This window comes from Tamandua tetradactyla, chromosome 10 (genome assembly GCF_023851605.1).
Source record: "Tamandua tetradactyla isolate mTamTet1 chromosome 10, mTamTet1.pri, whole genome shotgun sequence".
NCBI lineage: Eukaryota > Metazoa > Chordata > Mammalia > Pilosa > Myrmecophagidae > Tamandua > Tamandua tetradactyla.
In genome coordinates this window covers 18,732,441-18,751,405 of record NC_135336.1, presented here as the reverse complement: position 1 = coordinate 18,751,405, position 18,965 = coordinate 18,732,441, and the positions used below count along the sequence as shown (strand labels likewise).

The 18,965-nt window shown below is 34.5% G+C and overlaps 2 protein-coding genes across 10 annotated transcripts in view; one reads left to right on the top strand and one right to left on the bottom strand.

The window, feature by feature from the left end:
- LMLN (leishmanolysin like peptidase) overlaps positions 1 to 18,965 on the bottom strand; it is a 271,959-nt gene that overhangs the window by 235,565 nt on the left and 17,429 nt on the right. For all 7 annotated transcript variants that reach the window (XR_013158484.1, XR_013158486.1, XR_013158485.1 and 4 more), the window contains exons 3-8: positions 18,841 to 18,871; positions 17,921 to 18,003; positions 17,307 to 17,424; positions 14,924 to 15,102; positions 12,582 to 12,687; positions 8,654 to 8,748 (exon numbers count right to left, since the gene is read on the bottom strand). Coding sequence is in view for 3 of the 7 variants with exons in the window: in XM_077118062.1 (XP_076974177.1) it covers positions 8,654 to 8,748; positions 12,582 to 12,687; positions 14,924 to 15,102; positions 17,307 to 17,424; positions 17,921 to 18,003; positions 18,841 to 18,871 (612 nt within the window). In the remaining 4 variants the exon portion in view is untranslated. The remainder of the gene's footprint in view (positions 1 to 8,653; positions 8,749 to 12,581; positions 12,688 to 14,923; positions 15,103 to 17,306; positions 17,425 to 17,920; positions 18,004 to 18,840; positions 18,872 to 18,965) is intronic.
- Positions 786 to 18,965, top strand: part of DRC9 (dynein regulatory complex subunit 9) — a 144,028-nt gene continuing 125,848 nt past the window's right edge. Inside the window, exons 1-2 of one of the 3 annotated variants that reach the window (XM_077118065.1) lie at positions 786 to 965; positions 2,756 to 5,132. In XM_077118065.1, coding sequence (XP_076974180.1) covers positions 3,163 to 4,749 — 1,587 coding nt within the window. In that variant the 5' untranslated portion in view covers positions 786 to 965; positions 2,756 to 3,162 and the 3' untranslated portion in view covers positions 4,750 to 5,132. Of the gene's footprint in view, positions 966 to 2,755; positions 5,133 to 18,965 lie in introns of those variants that run through there. The other 2 variants (XM_077118070.1, XM_077118067.1) reach the window with 2 other exon arrangements.

Genomic DNA, 18,965 nt, shown 5'->3' with positions numbered 1-18,965 from the left:
TACATTATTGTCTGGGGTAATTGACCCTGACTATCAGAAGGAAGTAGGACTGCAACTACATAATGGAGGTAAAGAAGAGTTTTCTTGGAATATAGGAGATCCCCTGGGGCGTCTATTAGTACTACCATGCCCTGTGATTAAAATCAATGGAAAACTGCAACAACACAATCCAGGCAGGACCACCAATGGCTCTGAGACTTCAGGAATGAAGGTTTGGGTCACCCCACCAGGCAAAGAACCACGCCCAGCTGAAGTGCTTGCTGAGGGGAAAGGGAACATGGAATGGGTAGTGGAAGAAGGTAGTGATAAATATGAACTTCGACCATGTGATCAGTTACAGAAACGAGGACTGTAATGCTGTTTTGTTTGTGTTATACTATTTAAGTCGTAAGATATCAAGTTTAAGAATGAATGTTGCCCAAGGATTTGCACACTATTCTGGAGAGATTTAATGTGTTTCCAGTTATATGCAGGACAGTTGAGTATTGTCAGGTAAAAGAAAAAATGTGTGCTTGTTTTCATTTGGAAATTAAGTATGGTCTAAGGTGATATATATATATATATATATATATATATATATATATATATGTGCCAAGTTGACAAGGGGTAGACTGTCATGGTTAGGGACAGGTGTCAACTTGGCCAAGTTGTGGTACCTGTTCATCTGATTGGGCAAGCGCTGGCCTGTCTGTTGCAATGAGGACATTTCATAGGATTAGGTCATGATCACGTCAGCTACATCCACAGCTGATTCCATTTGTAATCAGCCAAAGGGGAGTGTCTTCTGCAATTAGTGATGCTAAATCCAATCATGGGAAGCCTTTTAAGGAGGACTCAGAGGAGACAGATTGCATTCCTGCTTTGGCTGGTGAGCCTCTCCTGTGGAGTTCATCCAGGCCATCCGTTGGAGTCGTCGGCTTCGCAGCCTGCCCTGTGGATTTTGGACTCTGCATTCCTACGGTCACGTGAGACACTTTCATAAATTTTATATTTGCAAGTGTTCCCTGTTGATTCTGTTTCTCTAGAGAACCCTAACTAATACAGCTGCCTTTATATAAAAATTCATATACATCTGAGTCAAAAAATGTTCAATAAGATCTATGCAGAACAAGAATCAGTACTCATTAATGGTTCCTATGGAATTATAACAAATTAGTCCCTTAAGGGGTATGCAATTCAGGATTGTAGTTCTGACTCAAAGTGTTCTGCTGTTACCTTGGTTTAATCTAAATAATTATTCTACTGAAACTTATACCAACGCTGCAAATAAAATCTTGTGACAAGGAATAGGAATGGCAGCTCCATCTCCTTTTGTTAACTTAAATCCTCGACAAACAGCAATTTGGAAACTAGCCATGAGTTTAGCTCCTATTCATATTTGAAGAGGAAATATATTATCAGAACTTTAAAACTGAAAATTCTTATTAAAAACTGTATATTAATGTTTCAAATATGCATTCACTAAAGTATTTTAAGTATTTAACATTATTCTAACAAATTTAACTTTGATGGTAATTATGTGTGGTAAAATATTTGTTTAAAATAATAACAAGCATGAAAAATATAAAAGACATTTTTATCAATAGGAAAAAGAATTGCTTTATCTTAAAATAAAATGAATAACTGTTACAAAATGAGAAAAATGTAGGACAAAGCCTACATTTATAAATTATTATAAAAAATATAATAATTGCTGACGGTTTATAAAAATGGAAATTATGGTCAAAATCAAGAAAGAGCTAATAAGTCTAAAATGACAATATTTTCTTGGACTCTTAGCCTGCTCTAATGAAAAAATATAAAGAATTTTTTTCTAAATAATCAATGTAAAAGGCAAAAAGTCTGTGTTATTTTAATGCTTTATCCAGTGTTTATATAAACTACATAGGTATAAACTATATTTATCCCAAAATAGCCTTGACTTAAATCGAAAACAAATCCAATTTGAAAGCTAAATGCAAGAAAAAATATATATATATACTTGTGGCATCTATTCTATTCAACTGATGTTGCCATTACATGCAGCTCATGTTGCTATCACATGACCTTGAAAAGAAACAATTACAATGTGCACTCTAGCTGGGAGGACTGGCTATCCTCCGGGAAGGAGATGTACTTTCATAAAGATATCTAGGTCCCAGAAAGCTCCTCTTGGTCCCTAGCCAGTTCCCAGAGGACCCAACTGGGCCCAGTCATGTGAGCAAATTGGAATTGAGCCACTATTGTAGAAAAATATCATAAAAACTGTATGCAATAAATTTAAAATTAGCAAAACACACAACCAATTATAAAAAATCCTCATCCCTACATTCCTTTTCAATCAATCCAATAAATTCATTTTACAAAATCTGATCATTTACTATGAATGCATATCACTATTAACAGTTTTCAATTTTGCTACTTGTCACTTTAAAAATTCCTACTTATATGTTGCAAAACTGAGCCGGCCTGGAGCTGGATTCCTGGATGAAAAAATACCTCAGCCCTCTAAAAACACCCCCCATTTCTGGGCAAGGAAAGGGTAAAGTCCTTTAAAAAATGTATTTTTCCTGTGGGGAGCAGTCTAGTCCTGCCCCCCAACCCTCATAAAGTCTATGCTCATAAAACAAAAAGGAGAAGATCAGCAAAATAATATTATAAAAATAAATACACCAAAATATCAATTAGCAAAAGCTATTAGAAAAATATTTAAAATAATCTATGGAAACCAGGCATGATAAAGGTGTGGGTAGGGGATTTCCTCTTATCATTACAGGTGATGGAACCTCAATTTGAATTCCCTCGAAGAGAATAAACCCAGATATGTTGACCCAGACGAAAATAATAACTAAATGGGTAATGTATATTATAAAACACATAACTTTAATTGCTGAAGGACAGGGACATAATCATATTTATTGAGTTTATATTCCTAATCCACCTTTGCTACTAGCCCTAACATGGGCCAATCCAACTTTACCAAAATATCTAAATACTAGTTTAGGATTCCCAGGTCCAATAAATTCAAGACTTCCAAACTACTTAAAAAAGAAGAAAAATGGTGTCAAATTTAACTCTTCCATTTTTAAACAGACCCATACATATATCTAGGGTTTCACTTAAATGGAAATAAAATCACCAACCAAAAAATGGAATTAAGATTGGACACATTATCAACATTAAATGACTTCCAAAAAACTTTTAGGAGACATTAACTGGCTCCAGACTTACCTAAAGTTAACTACTGGGGATCTTAAGCCATTATTTGACCTCCTTCAGGGAGATTCTAACCATAATTCCCCTGGAACCATTACCCCCGAAGGACGTGAAGCAATTAATAAAGTAAAACAAGCTATCCAATCACAATTTGTTACTTTCATAGATTACACTCAACCATTAGCTCTAATAATTTATCAGACAACTTTCACACCTACGGCTGTGTTCTGGCAAAAGGCACCTATTATGTGGGTTCATCTGCATGCTTCTCCCGCAAAGACCATTTACCCCTACTACCAGGCAGTTGCCGATATCATTTTCTTAGGCCGAGAACAAAGTATTAAATATTTTTGTAAAGATCCAGACACAATTATTCAACCATACACTATAGCACAGGTTAATTGGTTTTTTCAAACTACAGACTGTTGGCCTATTGCCTGCGCCTCTTACTCTGGTCAAATAGACAATCATTACCCTAACAATAAACTTTTCCATTTCATTAGCACTCATAACTTTGTATTTCCTCTTAAAACTTCCTTGCAGCCAACTGAGGATGCCCTCTTAATATTTACTGATGGGTCCTCGTCAGGGATCGCTGCTTACGTTGTCAATAATGAAATTATTCAATTCCAAACGCATTGCGATTCTGCTCAAATAACGGAACTGCAAGCAGTTGTAGCAGTGTTTTCAGCCTATCCAGCCAGATTCTTCAATCTTTATACAGATAGTGCCTATATTGCTCAATCTGTACCACTATTAGAAACTGCAGCTCAAATTAAAAATGCTTCTCAAGCAGCTTGCCTGTTTGTTCAACTACAATCCCTCATTCAGAATAGAACCCAACAATTCTTTATTGGCCACCTTAGAGCTCATACTAATCTCCCTGGGCCACTATTCTTGGGAAACCAATTAGCTGATCAAACCCCACGTGTCGCGTACTGTGCAAACATTATCCTCAATAACCACCTACCTGACTTAGTCACAAAGGCTATAAAAGCTCATAAACTACATCATCTCAATGCTCGCACCTTAAGGCTAATGTTTCATAACACCAGAGAGCAAGCTTGCCAAATAGTTAAACAGTGTCCAGGCTGCATCACACATCTGCCTACATCACATTTAGGGGTTAACCCTCGAGGTTTAGTGCCCAATGCATTATGGCAAATGGATGTAACGCACATCCCAGAATTTAGCAATCTTAAATATGTGCATGTTAGTATAAATACCTTTAGTGGATTTATATTTGCTACGCCCCAAACTGGTGAAGCAGGAAAACAAATTATTGCACACATGTTGGCAGCCATGGCTGCGCTGGGGACCCCGCAGCATATAAAAACTGATGACAGTCCTGGATACACAGGTCAAATGTTTACAAAATTTTGCCAACAACTACAAATCAAACATACCACAGGCATACCATATAACCCACAAGGACAAGGAATAGTAGAACGAGCAAATTTATCCTTGAAAAACACCATTAAAAAAATAAAAAAGGGGGGGTGGTACCCCACTAAAAAATCACCCAGAAACCTAATAACTAAACCAGAAACCTAATATCACATTCTCTTTTAATTTTAAATTTTTTAATTTTAAATTTTTTAACTTTGGATCAAGACGGACGTTCTGCTGCAGAATGATTCTGGCACACAAAGTTGAAAACACAGTTTGCCACGGTCCTCTGGAAATACCCATTAAATAATACGTGGCATGGACCAAATCCTGTTCTAATATTTTCACATGAATTGTTGGCTCTTACTGCCGATTGGTTTCCTAGCCCTGCTGTTTGCAGCCAGACTAGTGACAGTTGCCCCTAAGGATTGGAATCCATTAGAAAGAATTTTGATCGCTATAGCATATTTGTGCGCAATAGGGTGCATTGCTACGTTAGCTTGTCTTCCTTTCTAATTGGGACATTTTCTCAGCCTGAGAACTATAAACTAGCAACTTATTAAATTCCTGTTTTTAAAAGCCATTCCATTTCTGGTATATTGCATTCCGGCAGCTAACAAACTAGAACAGGGGCTTGAAAAGTAACAAAAAGTTCCTGAGAATCTAGAAGGTGTGATGAGCTTGCATATGGCTCTAAGAATGCCTAGAATTGTGAACATGCTTAGAAAAGAACTGAAAAAGCCCTAAACTCCTACCTGGCTGACCTTTAAGGCTATTCACTAGCAGGAACTGAAGGCTAAGGCAGAGTTGTCAACTGCCTGACTTAAAGCTGAAGGATTGTCCCAAATAAAGACTAGGAAACTTTAAGAGATTTAAAGAATCTCTGTCTAATCATTAGTTGAGTACTAAGCCAACCAAGCAGAGACTTCAGTGGCCACACATAATATAGAATACAAATTTTACAGCATTAGATCAGAAAAATCATTAAACAAACAAACTACAATAACAACAAACCCTGGGGATGGGGGAGAATCTAATTTCTAGTAAAAAAAAAAAAAAAAACTAACGGAAGAAATATTCGCAACAAATATAAAAAGGATTAATATCCCTAATTTATAAAGAGCTCCTACCAAGCATTAGAAAAGGAAAAATAAGCTGAAAGACTGAAAAAACAAAAGGCAGTTTACAAGACAAAGGCAATTTTACAAAGTAAAATTTTACAAAGTAAAATTGCTCAAATTTTGCTGAATCCTGGAAATATAAAAATATAAATTACAATGAGATATCATCTTCCACCCATCAGACTGGTTGGGGAGGGGTAGAAAGAAAAAAAGAAAAAAGATTTATAATATCCAGTATTGGTCTGATGGTAACAAAAGCATTCATATATTCTTGGTGGAAGTACGCTCTGCTGAAATCCTTTTTAACAATGTAATATGGCAGTTTTTATTAAAATTTATAATAGACAAAACTTTCTAACCAGCAATCCCATTTTAGGGACTCTATCCTGTAGAAATAAAAGAACTACTATAAAAGTTACACACACACACACACACACACACACACACACATATTCAGTGCAGAAACTTATGACAAACATTAATTTTGTCATAAATGCAATCATTTTTTCTGGTTTTCTTCCCAGATTATTTCTATCATTGTCCTATGAATGGCTCATTCTCTCCCATAAAACAGAAAGAAGCTACTTTTCCCCAATATGTTAATATGCAAATTTCAAACATACAAAAATGCTGAGAGAACTGTTAATACCCTTACATCCAATACCCATCGCATAAATTTTACAAGTAACATTTTGTTATATTTGTTTTATCATATATCTGTTTGTTTAAGTATGCCTTAGAGAAGTTATCCTTAATTCCTTTTATCTTAATCCAGGGCAAGTATATATTCAAATATAAATACTGAAGAAAACCAGAATGAAAATAAATAGCTTTCACCTTATTAATTATTACAACACTCCCCTCACTGTCCACACTTGTAGATTAACAGTTTCTCAAACAGACAGGCTAGGACCAAATCCAACTCTATAAATTTAACAACTGCATTTTTTATTATTCCCTTATCTCCATTTACACTGGAAATTTCATGCTTTTGAGGGATATCTTCAATGCAAGAAAGCACTGCAAGTTGTATGCTTAATAATGATCTTGTGTGCAGATATCTTACTCCTTACTATCTATTCCACTTTATATATGATGCTTATCTCACCATTTGTATGTTTTCCATAAAGAACACAATTCTTAGGAAAGATCAGCCTACTCTTACACTACCAAATAAACAAGCATAACCTAAGAAAGTCATTTATAGAAATTCTACCTTGGAATTTTGTATGTGCTGTAAAAAATTTTATGTTGTAATAAAATATCATCTGTACTTAATATCTAGTTATTTCCAACTGAAATAAAATATACATAAAATGAACAAATCTTACAGGTAAGACTGATTAATTTTTTATCCTATACCTGTAAACCACCGCCCTGATCAGGAGACTAGAATAGTGTCAGCCCCCCAGAAGGTTCTCCCATGCCCCTTCCTATATCAAACCTCATTTCTACCCTGAAGTAAAACCACCATTCTGATTTTCCTCATTGCCTATTTTTTTTCAGTTGTGAAAAATAACATACATACAAAAAAGCAATAAATTTCAGAGTACACCACAACAATTAGTTATAGATTTCAAAGTTTGGTATGGGTTACAATTCCACAATTTTAGGTTTTTAATCTAGCTGCCCTAAGAAACTGGAGAATGAAAGAAATATCAATATAATGATTCAGCAATCATATTCATTTGTTAAATCCTACCTTCTCTGTATAACTCCATCATCACCTTTGATCTTTCTCCTACTCTTTAGGGGTATTTGGACTATGCCCATTCTAACTTTTTCATGTTGGAAGGAGCTGTCAGTAATATGGGATAGAGGGATGGAACTAGTTGATGTTCTGGAGAGACTGACCCCACTGCATTTCAAGACTTATCTGATCCAGGGACCCATCTGGAGGTTGCAGGCTTCTGGGAAGTTACCCTAGAATCTTATATATTGCCATAGGTGCTCTTTAGGATTGGCAGGAATGGTTTTGGTTGGGGGTTGGCACATTATGATAGGTAGCAATGTCTAACAAAGTGTGCATAAGAGTGATCTCCAGAGTAGCCTCTCGGTTCTATTTGAACTCTCTCAGTCACTGATAGCTTATTTGTTACACTTCTTTTCTCTCTTTTGGGCAGAAATCATTGCCTATTTCTTAACTTTGTATAAATGCAATCCGACTTCTTTCACTCAACTTTGTATCTCTGAGATTCATCTGTGTTGTTACATGCTCTTTGAAATTCATCCCCACTGTTGTATGTGGCAATTATGTGTTCTTTTTTACTTCTATGTAGTTTTTCATTGTCTGAATATAACACCATTTGTTCATTCATTCTGCTACTGATGGACCTTTGAGTGGTTTTCATTTTTGGGCTGTTAATAAGAAAACTACCACAAATATTCTTGTACAAATCTTTTTGTGGCCAAGTGCTGTCAATTTTATATAAATGCAATCAAATGGTTACAGTTCTGTAAATAAACTTCTAGTTAAGTTTCTTAGTATTTCTTAGTATTTGCCTGTTTTAAGCCCTGAGTCTCTGGACCACTGCTAATATGCTGTGTTAAATAAAATGTCAGTTCGCATGTAAATATTGCTATACATATAAGCAATAAACAAAATTTTATTCAATCCACATTCTCCCACACGCTGATTAAACTGTAAAGTAATGCAAGTTACAACATGGTAGAAAAGAGTGCTGTCTGAAAAGAAGAGTCCTAGCTCTCTGGACAAGTCACACTTTCTGCATCTCAATTTATTCATCTGCAAAATAAAGGGCTGCAGCCAAATGAACTCTATATTTATACTACCTTAATATGTAAAATTCCCTTAGGCTAGCCACAAAGCCATAATTTTTTATGGCATCTTATATGCTATGACTCTCAGATTCTAATCTTAGTATCCTTCTAAACAAAGGGGGAAAAAAGGACAAAATAGGACTAACAAGAACAAAAATTGCAAATACCTATAATTAAAAGGTGGGAGACCATCTGCAAATCTTGATGTTAGAGGATTTCCATCTTTATCACGGTAGAATGCAAACAATCCAGCAGAGAAACCCTTTAAGAAAAGTTTAAAATGTCTTAAAATGAAAGATACCAGGTCTTATTACAGAAATTATAACATGCCTGCTATCTCAAGAACACCGTAACTGCATAAAGAACCATGCCAACACTTTCACCAGAACTTCTCATTAATTGGAATTAGACAATAATTAAGAGTTCTACCACACTGATTAATTTTAAATTCTAATTAATTGCAGTAACATTTTTAATGAAAATCTTTCCAAAATGTATAACACATTTTAAAATCATATTCAGTATAAATACTATAAACATCAGTTACTGTACTACAGTGATATCCTCAGACACTATTAAAGAGTTTAAAAGCCATACACTAAAGAGCCTCAGCTATTGTATTTTTAAATTTGTTTGTCGTCTGCTTTTTAAAGTTATTTTTGCCTTGTTCTTTGTTTCGTAATGTATCAGGTATCACTTCTGAATGCTGAACAAAAATTGAAAAGATGGATGCAGTACACTGAATTGCTAGGACTGACACCTGCCTAAAATAAAATAGATGAATTTAATTAAGATTACTACAAAGATGTACATTTTTATGTGTTCAAATACACACAAAAGAAATCACTAATTGGCTAACATTTTTCTTCCCTTTGAGAAGGTAGTAAGTTATTACTATTTCCTTCCTACAAGGAATTCCATGACTATCAGAAGAAGCAGAGCCCAGAACCTTGCTGCAAACTATATATTTTCAAAGCCCTTTTGGTATTCTTTATTGATAAATCTGAGAATTTTAAAGGAGTAAAACTTTCTACGAGAACGTTGTATCCTATTTTGTAAGTGAGGAAACCGAACGCACCAAGAGTAATGTAACACAATCTTGGGTAATGGCATAAACGATACAATTATTTAAGAACGAGTTTATCGCAGTTGATCATCTTCATCTAAACCTATTAGGCTCTATAAACTGCATCCAGGTAATGCTATTGCTGAAAACCACTATAACATACTACAGAATTGAGGGAGGAGGGAGTAGGAGACCAAATTTACTCATAGGAAGACTCATAAAAATTCAGTCTTTGATCCTAGAGAGTTAAGAATCCACGTTTCTATGTAAAGTTATTTAAATTCCCATCTTCTATCACTTCCCCCCCAAGTAAGGCTCTTCTGGGTTTCAAGACTTATCTGATCCACAAACCATCTGAAGAAAACATATCTTTTTATATCCTGCTTTCTCTACCTAACATTGTGTTTCGGAGTAAAAATTCACATGTTGATAAATCATTTCTAGTTCATTCATCTTAACTGCTATATAATATTATATTTTATGAATAAGCAATATTTCTCTATTTCACTGAGAATCATCAATTAGGTTAACTATTTTCATCATTATAAAACAAAGTAGCAAAAAAAATCTTGTAAATATCTCTTGGTCCATGAGTTTCTCTATTCTGGGGTATATATTTGGAAGCAGAATCTCTGAATTGTACAGTATGTACAGATTCACCTAGTCAGGTAATGCCAAATCGCTATCCTAGGCGGCTGGGACAGCTTACTCTTTCATTACAGTATTTGAGTTCCCATTATCCTATGCCCTCGACAATATTAATCATATTAACTTTTGCTAATTAGACAGATTCATTTAATAGTATCCCACCATACCCTAAGTTTCCCTGACTACTAGAGCAAAGCTGAACAACTTCTGATACATTCCATGGCCAACTGGATTTTTCTTTTATGAGATGTCTGTTTATAACGTCATTTCAGTCTGGGAACTCTGTTTTCATGCTCACTTATAAACCAGACTTAAAACTTGTGGCTTTTCTCTAGTTCTTTCAATATCAAGTATCTATAGTTATTAGGGTTTAAAATATTACTTAGAATGATGCTTATCTTTTGCCATAATTAAAAGATTCAATTTACTTATGAAAATACACAATGAATTTTACAATCGCCTTACTTAAAAAATGTAGATACTATCTGCCTAAACTAGAGTTTCATTTTGCTATGCAATATATCTGCTGACCAAAGACTGAGGCTTGCATTTCAAGGTCATGCATGACAGAAACGTACAGCTCACTAAATAAGACCATAATAAATATCAGCCACTAATTTTATTGCAGCTTAATATGTACAACATGGTGCTAAATCCTTTATAAACTGTCTCATTGACTCTTAAAAAAATTCTTTGTAGAATAGACTATCATTTTCATATTAGATGAAACAGGCTTTGAAGCCCAAGATCCCAAGATCTTCAGTGATAGAGCTAAGAAAATTCATACATGGATGTGTGTGATCCATTCTCTCTTTTAACCACTGCATCTTACTGCCATCTACTTTCTAAATGCATGAATGACATCAATCTACAAAAGAAGAATATTTCCAAGCGTCTTATACAACTTCGTTTAATTCCCTAGACATATAGTAAAAGTTCACAATTTTGGACAAATTGGGGAGAAGGAATGAGAAGTTCTGAGTCAGTTAGTATATTTAAATTTTAGAAAGCCCAAATGGACCAAGAAAACTTTCCTGAATGAGCTCTCTGAAACAAAAAAGACCAGTTATCAATATCAGCTATCAATCTAGAGGAAAGTGAATTTTCTAAATTACTAAGTTTTTTCCTTAAAAAGCTTAATCAGGTGGGTCATGGTGGCTCAGCAGGCAGAGTTTTCGCCTGCCATGCCGTAGACCTGGGTTCAATTACTGGTGCCTGCCCATGCAAAAAAAAAAAAAAGCTTAATCATTCTCGTAGAAATTCTATTTACCAATGGATTTACATAGTGTAATTCAACCATCATCTATCTTGATCATTAAAAATTCCATATTGGACAACCAAATCAATAGCCCAAGCCCTCAATCTTGGGGTTTTGCCCCTATGAAATTTATCCCTGCAAAGGATAGGCTAAGCCTACTTAAAATTAGGTCTAACAGTCACCCCCAGAGAAACTCTTTTGTTGCTTAGATGAGGACTCTCTCTCTCTCTCTCTCTCTCTCTCTCTCTCTGTCTCTCTCTCTCAGCCAACACGGCAAGTGAACTCACTGCCCTTCCCCATCTACATGGGACATGATTCCCAGGGGTATGAACTTTCCTGGCAACGTGGGACAGAAATCCTAGAATGAGCTGGGACTCAGCATCAAAGGATTGAGAGGGCTTTCTTGACCAGGAGGAAAGAGAGATGGGTGTCACTGGCTGGGAAATTTTAAACAGAGTTCAGAGGTTATCCTGGAGGTTATTCTTACGCATTATATAGATGCTCCCTTTTAGGTTTATGGTGTATTGGAGTGGCTATAGGGAAATACTTGAAACTGTAGAGCTGTATTCCAGTAGCCATGTTTCTTGAAGATAATTGTATAATGATATAGCTTTCACAATGTGACTGTCATTGCAAAAACCTTGTGTCTGATGCTCCTTTTATGTATGGTATGGACAGATGAGTAAAAAATATGGATAAGAAATAAACAAATAATAGGGGGAACAAAGGTCAAAATAAACTGAGTAGACTGAGATACTAGTGGTCAATGAGAAGGAGGGGTGGAGAGTGTGACAGGTATAAGTTTTTTCTTTTTTCTTTCTTTTTGCTGGAGAGATACAAATATTCAGAGGGATGATCACGGTGATGAATACATAACTATCCGATGATATTGTGAGCCATTGATTGTAGCCATGTCAAGAATGTTTGTATGATTGTTGTTTACAATAAATATATACATATATAAAATTCTGCATTGCCAGAGACCTAATTAATCAGGTTTTACATATTATGAATTAAAGAATTTACACAATTTATCTTAAAAATTAATATTTCATCAAAATGAGAGCATAATAAGCAGGAATCGAGGCATGAAGAAAAGAAAGAAGGTAACAGCAGAATTTACCAGGGCATGAATAATCTCATGTTTCACTGTGGACAGCATCCCGATAAACTCCTGATGCTGGGTAGAGATCATATTTGGACACAGGTTAGCATATCCTGCTATTGGCCTGTTAAAATAGACATTGAATTTATTATATTGCAGAACAGTATTTATTGCTATATTTACTAACCCATAGTTCTCCATTAAAAACTGACAAGAACAAAAATATCGTTGCTAAATATCAAACGTCATTTTGCATATAACCTCTAACTTGCACTATCTTTTACTTTCAAGCAAGTTTTCTCTGCTTTTCTACAACATGGCTAAACAACACCTGTTTCCACAAAAGGATATGGTCAGTCATTTATAATTTAGCGTGAATTTTTAAAATGTCAAATAATGCCAAAAAAGGAGTGAATTAGAAAACTTAAATTTTAACATAATTTTACTTGCAGTCATCCATATTTGACTTCGGTCTTCACTCTTATTTCAGGTCCAGAGACAGACAAGAGGGTAGAAGTGGAAACCAGACATGCAATAGGATGATAAGCAAATCATTCAGGTTGCTTTATCATTTCTATCTTTCTACTCCCTTTCTCCTGACCCAACACTGTCCTCATTTGCATGAAGATTTTTGCTTTCCATCATCTTTTTTTCATATTCTGTACCTTCTAGATCTATAGAATTCTGCATCTTTCTCTATGCCTGGAACCTGAGAGTTAAATAAAGCCCAAGGATCAGTGGTTGGCTAACAGTAAACTGGGAATCTAACAGTAATTCAGTCATCTCCACCATACACCTGTCTTTCAACAGCTACAAAAAAGATACTGCTAAGGGATCCCACGGTCCTGTCTCCCCACCACTACCTTAACATTTTATCACAGAAATACCACAAACCTCACAAACTATAATTACTTATTTACCAAGAACATCTGCCATTATATTTAAATAGAAAATAAAATGTACGTAACACAGTCGCCATACTTGGTAGCAACAGGATTCATTATACTAATTTACCAAACCACTGCCACTGCAATCTCTAAAATACAAAATTGATGTCATTGCAGGTATAAAACCCTTCAGGGACTTCCTACAGCACTTAGAATAAAACAACCCTGTCTGCCTCTCTGACATCTCCTAAAGCCCTCATCCTCCAACACCATATCCACTGAAGTGGCTTCTAATAACAATAAGTATGCATACTTTTTCCCTAACATAAGCTCTTTCTCTTATCTCTGTACTATCAGTCTTTAGGTCATGGCTAAAATTTCACTTTTCCAAAGATGCCTTCTTTGCCCAACTAATCTAAATTGTTTCCCCTTTTTATTCTCTTCTATGCTACAGAATGCTATGTGTTTTTGAAATCACATATTTATTTGAAAGTGTATTTTACTATTGTCTGTCTCCCCCTGTAATGTGTAAGGTCTGTGAGGCAAATACATTTTTATTTTGTTCACCTAGTCTGTGGGAAACATATTAGGCACTCAAAAAAATCTGTGAAATGAATTAATGCAACACAGCAAATCTGTTTCACTTTCTTCAAAAAGATTCAAAATAAAACAAAGAATAATAAATTTTAAAAATAACAATAAAAAAATTCGGAACAACTGAAGATACTACTCCTTCTTCCAACATCAAGTCTTCTCAGAAGAGACCGAAATCTTTCTCTAGACATGAGTAGACATAAATATGTAGCTTTAAATTCACAGATACAAAGAACATTTATTATTTTAGCTACTCATTCATATCAAACGTAAACCAAACATTAAGTAAGATAAGCAAACATGGTGATGCAATGAAATGGAAAAGAATTTTCGGTAACTCTTATGCTGGATTCTCTCACCAAAGCAGAATGGGGGGGGTGCAGTTTAGTGGTAGAAATCTCACCTGCCATGTGAGACCCGTGTTCAATTCCCAGCCCACGCACTTAAAAAAAAAATCAACAAACCGTGCTGCAATAATGGGATAGTGACTTGGAAAAAGAAGGAAATGTAACCCCCACCATACAGCATGTTAAAAAAAATCAAAAGTGTTTCCCTAGAGAGACAGCAATGTCAAAACCTAAATCTCTTGAATGATATTACTTTAGAGTTTGTGGGCAAAAAGTTAACAGTAGGGATGGAAGAAAAGAAAAGGAAGTTTTTCACTTTTCTCACTTCCAACCTGACTAAAACTTACATTACCATATGAATAAGTCTCATCACCCTCTCCCCTCATCCCACCTCCATACTGGCTGCTTGCTAGTTCTTAATACTTGAAAGCAATCTGGAAAATACAAACTTTGTAAAATTAATACTTATAATATGATTGTGTGACGAGTTCCCACATTAGACCTTGGGAAATAAGTCTCAGGGAACGTTTACCTGTCCGTTTTTGCTTCCTGCTGACAATGAGCTGCGTAAGAGATGATGTTTTCATGGCTGCACCTCTCGGTGGCCAGAGCGCCAACATAAAGAACAAAGTCTGCATCCCGGACGCCTTCTTGGTCTGGTACACCCACTGCTCCACATGACCCTTTACCTCCACGGCAGACCCTGCATTGCTGCACATGCAGGGATCAACAGAAAACCAGACCAGAGACAAGGTTAGCTGTATGACATTTAATCCTATAGTGAATCCACACTCAAAATACAGTGTAATTTAACTTTATCATTCCTAAAGTTTTATCAAAATTCAAACCTTCCTCTAATTATTACTTACTTTTAATGCAGAATTTACTGAAATTCCCTCTTTAAAATTATCATAAATCTACAAGTCTCAACTAAAACAATTAATTTTTTTGAATGGGGCAGGTCTCATGGGCTAGAAATCGAACCCAGATCTCCTGCAGGGCAGGCAAATAGTCTACCACTGAACCACGCATGCACCCAGAATACAATTTGCTTTTAATGAGTACCTTTTCTGCATCTTTTCAGAAATAGAAAAAAAATTAAAATATCAAGAACCCCAAAATGGGTAAAAAAAAAATACAAGGGCCTCTCTGTACATTTTTTCTTTTTTTTTTGGCAATTTTCTGTGAATCTGTAGCTATTTCAAAGTTAAAATTTACAAATTTTTCCCATTAAGAAAAAATGACTTATCTATTGGAAACATATTTCCTATTATAAAGTAATTTGTGCATCTTGTTAAAAATCCAAATACAAAAATATATAAAGTAAAAAGTTAAGGTCATCTTGAAATATTACTCTTGTTTCTTGTTTTCTAGGCAAATTTTACTTTGCCCTTGGAAAGTTCGCTTTCTAAAGAGCTTTTTCTATTAAAGGCCCTAAACAATCATATAATCTACAAAACATAAATAGAAAAATTAGTAAATTGTGATCTCTGGGCATAAGCAAGACTTGCAGAGACAGAGAAAACAACAACACCACACAGACATTCCCATTTCATTTAACTGGAAATACAGATTGTTTATTCTTCCTTCTGTTAAGTTTCCAAAATATAAGTAGTAAACGGAAAATATGGTAAATCAAGAGAATTAAAAATGAAAAAAAAAAAACTTAGGAAAAAGAGCAGAGAAATTAGTCTTACTAGGATATCTCTTAAAATATCTTGAGGAAAAAGATGGGCATATAATTAACAACCTGTTTAAATTTTAAAAGTGTCCTAAAGCCCTTTACACCTTCAAGAAATTTGAGGTAAGAAATGAAAGATGAGCAAGCTAGTTGTATTCATGCCATTGTACAAATACCTCGGAACAGCTTACAAAATAAATAACCTAAAATGCATGCTTTGTTTTGATTATAACATTAGCGTTCAGTATGTATTCATTTTCTGTAAGTAATAAGAGAATACAGCTAAACAGGGAAAAATAGTTGAGGCCATTATTATATTTTCAGATATAATGTATAATAAGTAAGTTTTCTGCATTTATAAATTTTTTCTTTTTTCTGATATACATAATCAGAATTACTTGTATTTTTATAAATATGAAAAACCAGAGTATTACAAAAACATTTAACAATAAAAGCCCTTCCAAAACCAACTCTTGAGGAAAACCATTATTTATATTTTGGTATATATAGATATGTATTTGTTTATACTTTTACTGACAAATCTTCACACATAGAGTCCATACATGGTGTACAATCAATGGCTCACAATATCATCTCATAGTTGTGTATTCATCATCATGATAATTTTTTAGAACATTTGCATCAGTTATAAAAGACTAACTATACATACTCTTAACTTTCATTTTTTACTTAAGAGCTTAAACACCATTCCAAGTCAGTACACAGGGATCTACTTTATTCTTCGACACTTGCACAGTATCCAATCATATAGCTAAACCATAATTTAATTAGTACCCTATGCAGACGCATTTAAAGTTTTGCAAGGAACATTCTTGAACACATATTGTACCGTTAAAAGTATTTTTATAGAATAAGTTACTAGTTAGGTTGAAATGTACACATTTTTTATTATAAGAAATAATGTCAAATTGCCCATCAAAAAAGTATACGCCTACCAAAAGATACTAAATTCTAAGCAGAACTGATACAGCAGCCCCAAAGAAGAGATAAGTGTGCGCACATACACATAGACACACCCACAAAGAGGGAATAAAATATCATTAAACTCACTTGGAAAGCAGTGAAAGAATAAAATCAGGATAACTAACTACATTTACTTTTTATAGAAAAATGAAGCTATGCTTTGGATTTAAATCCTTAAAAATTTCTGGGTGATACAGATTCAAAATCTCTCCTAAAGAGTAAAAATGTTGCTAAAAGCAGGATAAATTACCTGGAGATGCTCCTCAGGCACTATAATTGGGCCACATTTTGTATGTTCTGCACATTCCCCAGTACAGTATCTATGAGGATCATTTTCCTCCCGTAGGTATTGGTTTGTTGCACATTGTCTTCAATTCATTTTTACATCAAAGTTTAATTATAAAATTAAAAAATAAAACACATTAGTTCATAGCAATTAAAACACTGCATTAAATGAGTAGTTGCTATATTATTTCATTAATAATGGTTACTATTTTAATTAGAAAAGTGGGCTAAAAAAGAATTTTGAATCTATAGGAAATCTTCCCGATCTGGTTTTTCAAATACCAAGTCCTTCATAAAGTCAACAGTGTAGACCTGGAGAGGAAGAAGGGGTTGTGGGGCACAGGGGACAAGTATTCCCAAGGAAAAGATCCAGTAGGGCATCTCATAATGGAAAATTAGGAAAAGAATAATTATACAGCAGTATTTTTTTTTCCTTTAAATTCCTTGCAGTTTGGTCTTTAAGACCAAGTACAACATAATATTTTAGTATAACAGTTTTCCACCTTGCCATACTAGTAGATTGTGAAGGACAGAGTACTAAACAACTAAAGAAAACAACCTGTGTTTAATATGACGTACCTGCTGAGTAAAATAGTGCCAGCAGGACTTCGAACCTGAAAAGTCTTCTCTAAATAAGAAATAGCTTGTGGGAAAAGTTTGTTCTAAATAAAAGTTAAAAAAAATTCAGAATTATAGTCAGAATCAAATTACATTAAAAAAAAAAAGTAAAGCATAGGATATTAATGACAGAAGGGGAAAGGAGCAAAAATCTTCAAAAAAAAGGAATATATGTATTAGGTAATCAAAGAGCAATAGGGACAAACTTCATTTCCTTCCACATTTGTTAGAAAATAAGAAAATATAAATCTTTGCTACTAATCTAGATTATTTCAAATTTGAGACTGATTGAGAGGATTCCAAAATTAAGGTGGTTTATGTTAAGCAAATCTTATGTTTAGATATACTTTCACCTCACCAATTGTGGTAGCCCATAAAGAATTGCCTTAATGAAAATTATCCTTTCCAACAATGTGATTCCATAATAGCTAAAAACCTAATAAGGTTGGCACCTCTTTAAATAACTTTGGTATATCACACTATCAGGTCAATTCATCTTCCAGAAAATGAAAACTTCTACCAAGAGAATGGTGGTATTAATGTATCTTAAAAAAATTTCTCTTAAAAACAAAAGCAAAAATCCTACCCTCAGCATACTCTGCTCCCCTAAAATTTGAGAGGGCAAGTAAAAAATATTAGAAGACTGATTTAAATACCAAAATGAGAAAACTAATTTAATATAAATACAGACAAGGTTTTGGTGAGTACATCACAAAGACAACTTTGGTGAAAATGATAAATACATTCATCACACCACCACCCTTTATTCAATCATCCACAAAATGGCCATGTATATATTTCTCTTCATTGAAGTAGAATTAAAATACCATAAATTGTACCTATTTTAAGTATACAATTCAAGCCATGAGTTTATTACATACCTTTACAAGGTATCTTTTCTCAGGGAGCAACCTGAAAATGATGATATAAAACATAAGAATTGCCATAGTGGGCCAGACCACTGTCTTGTTTATTCAGAACGCCTCTGGTAGGAGTCCAAAGGAAT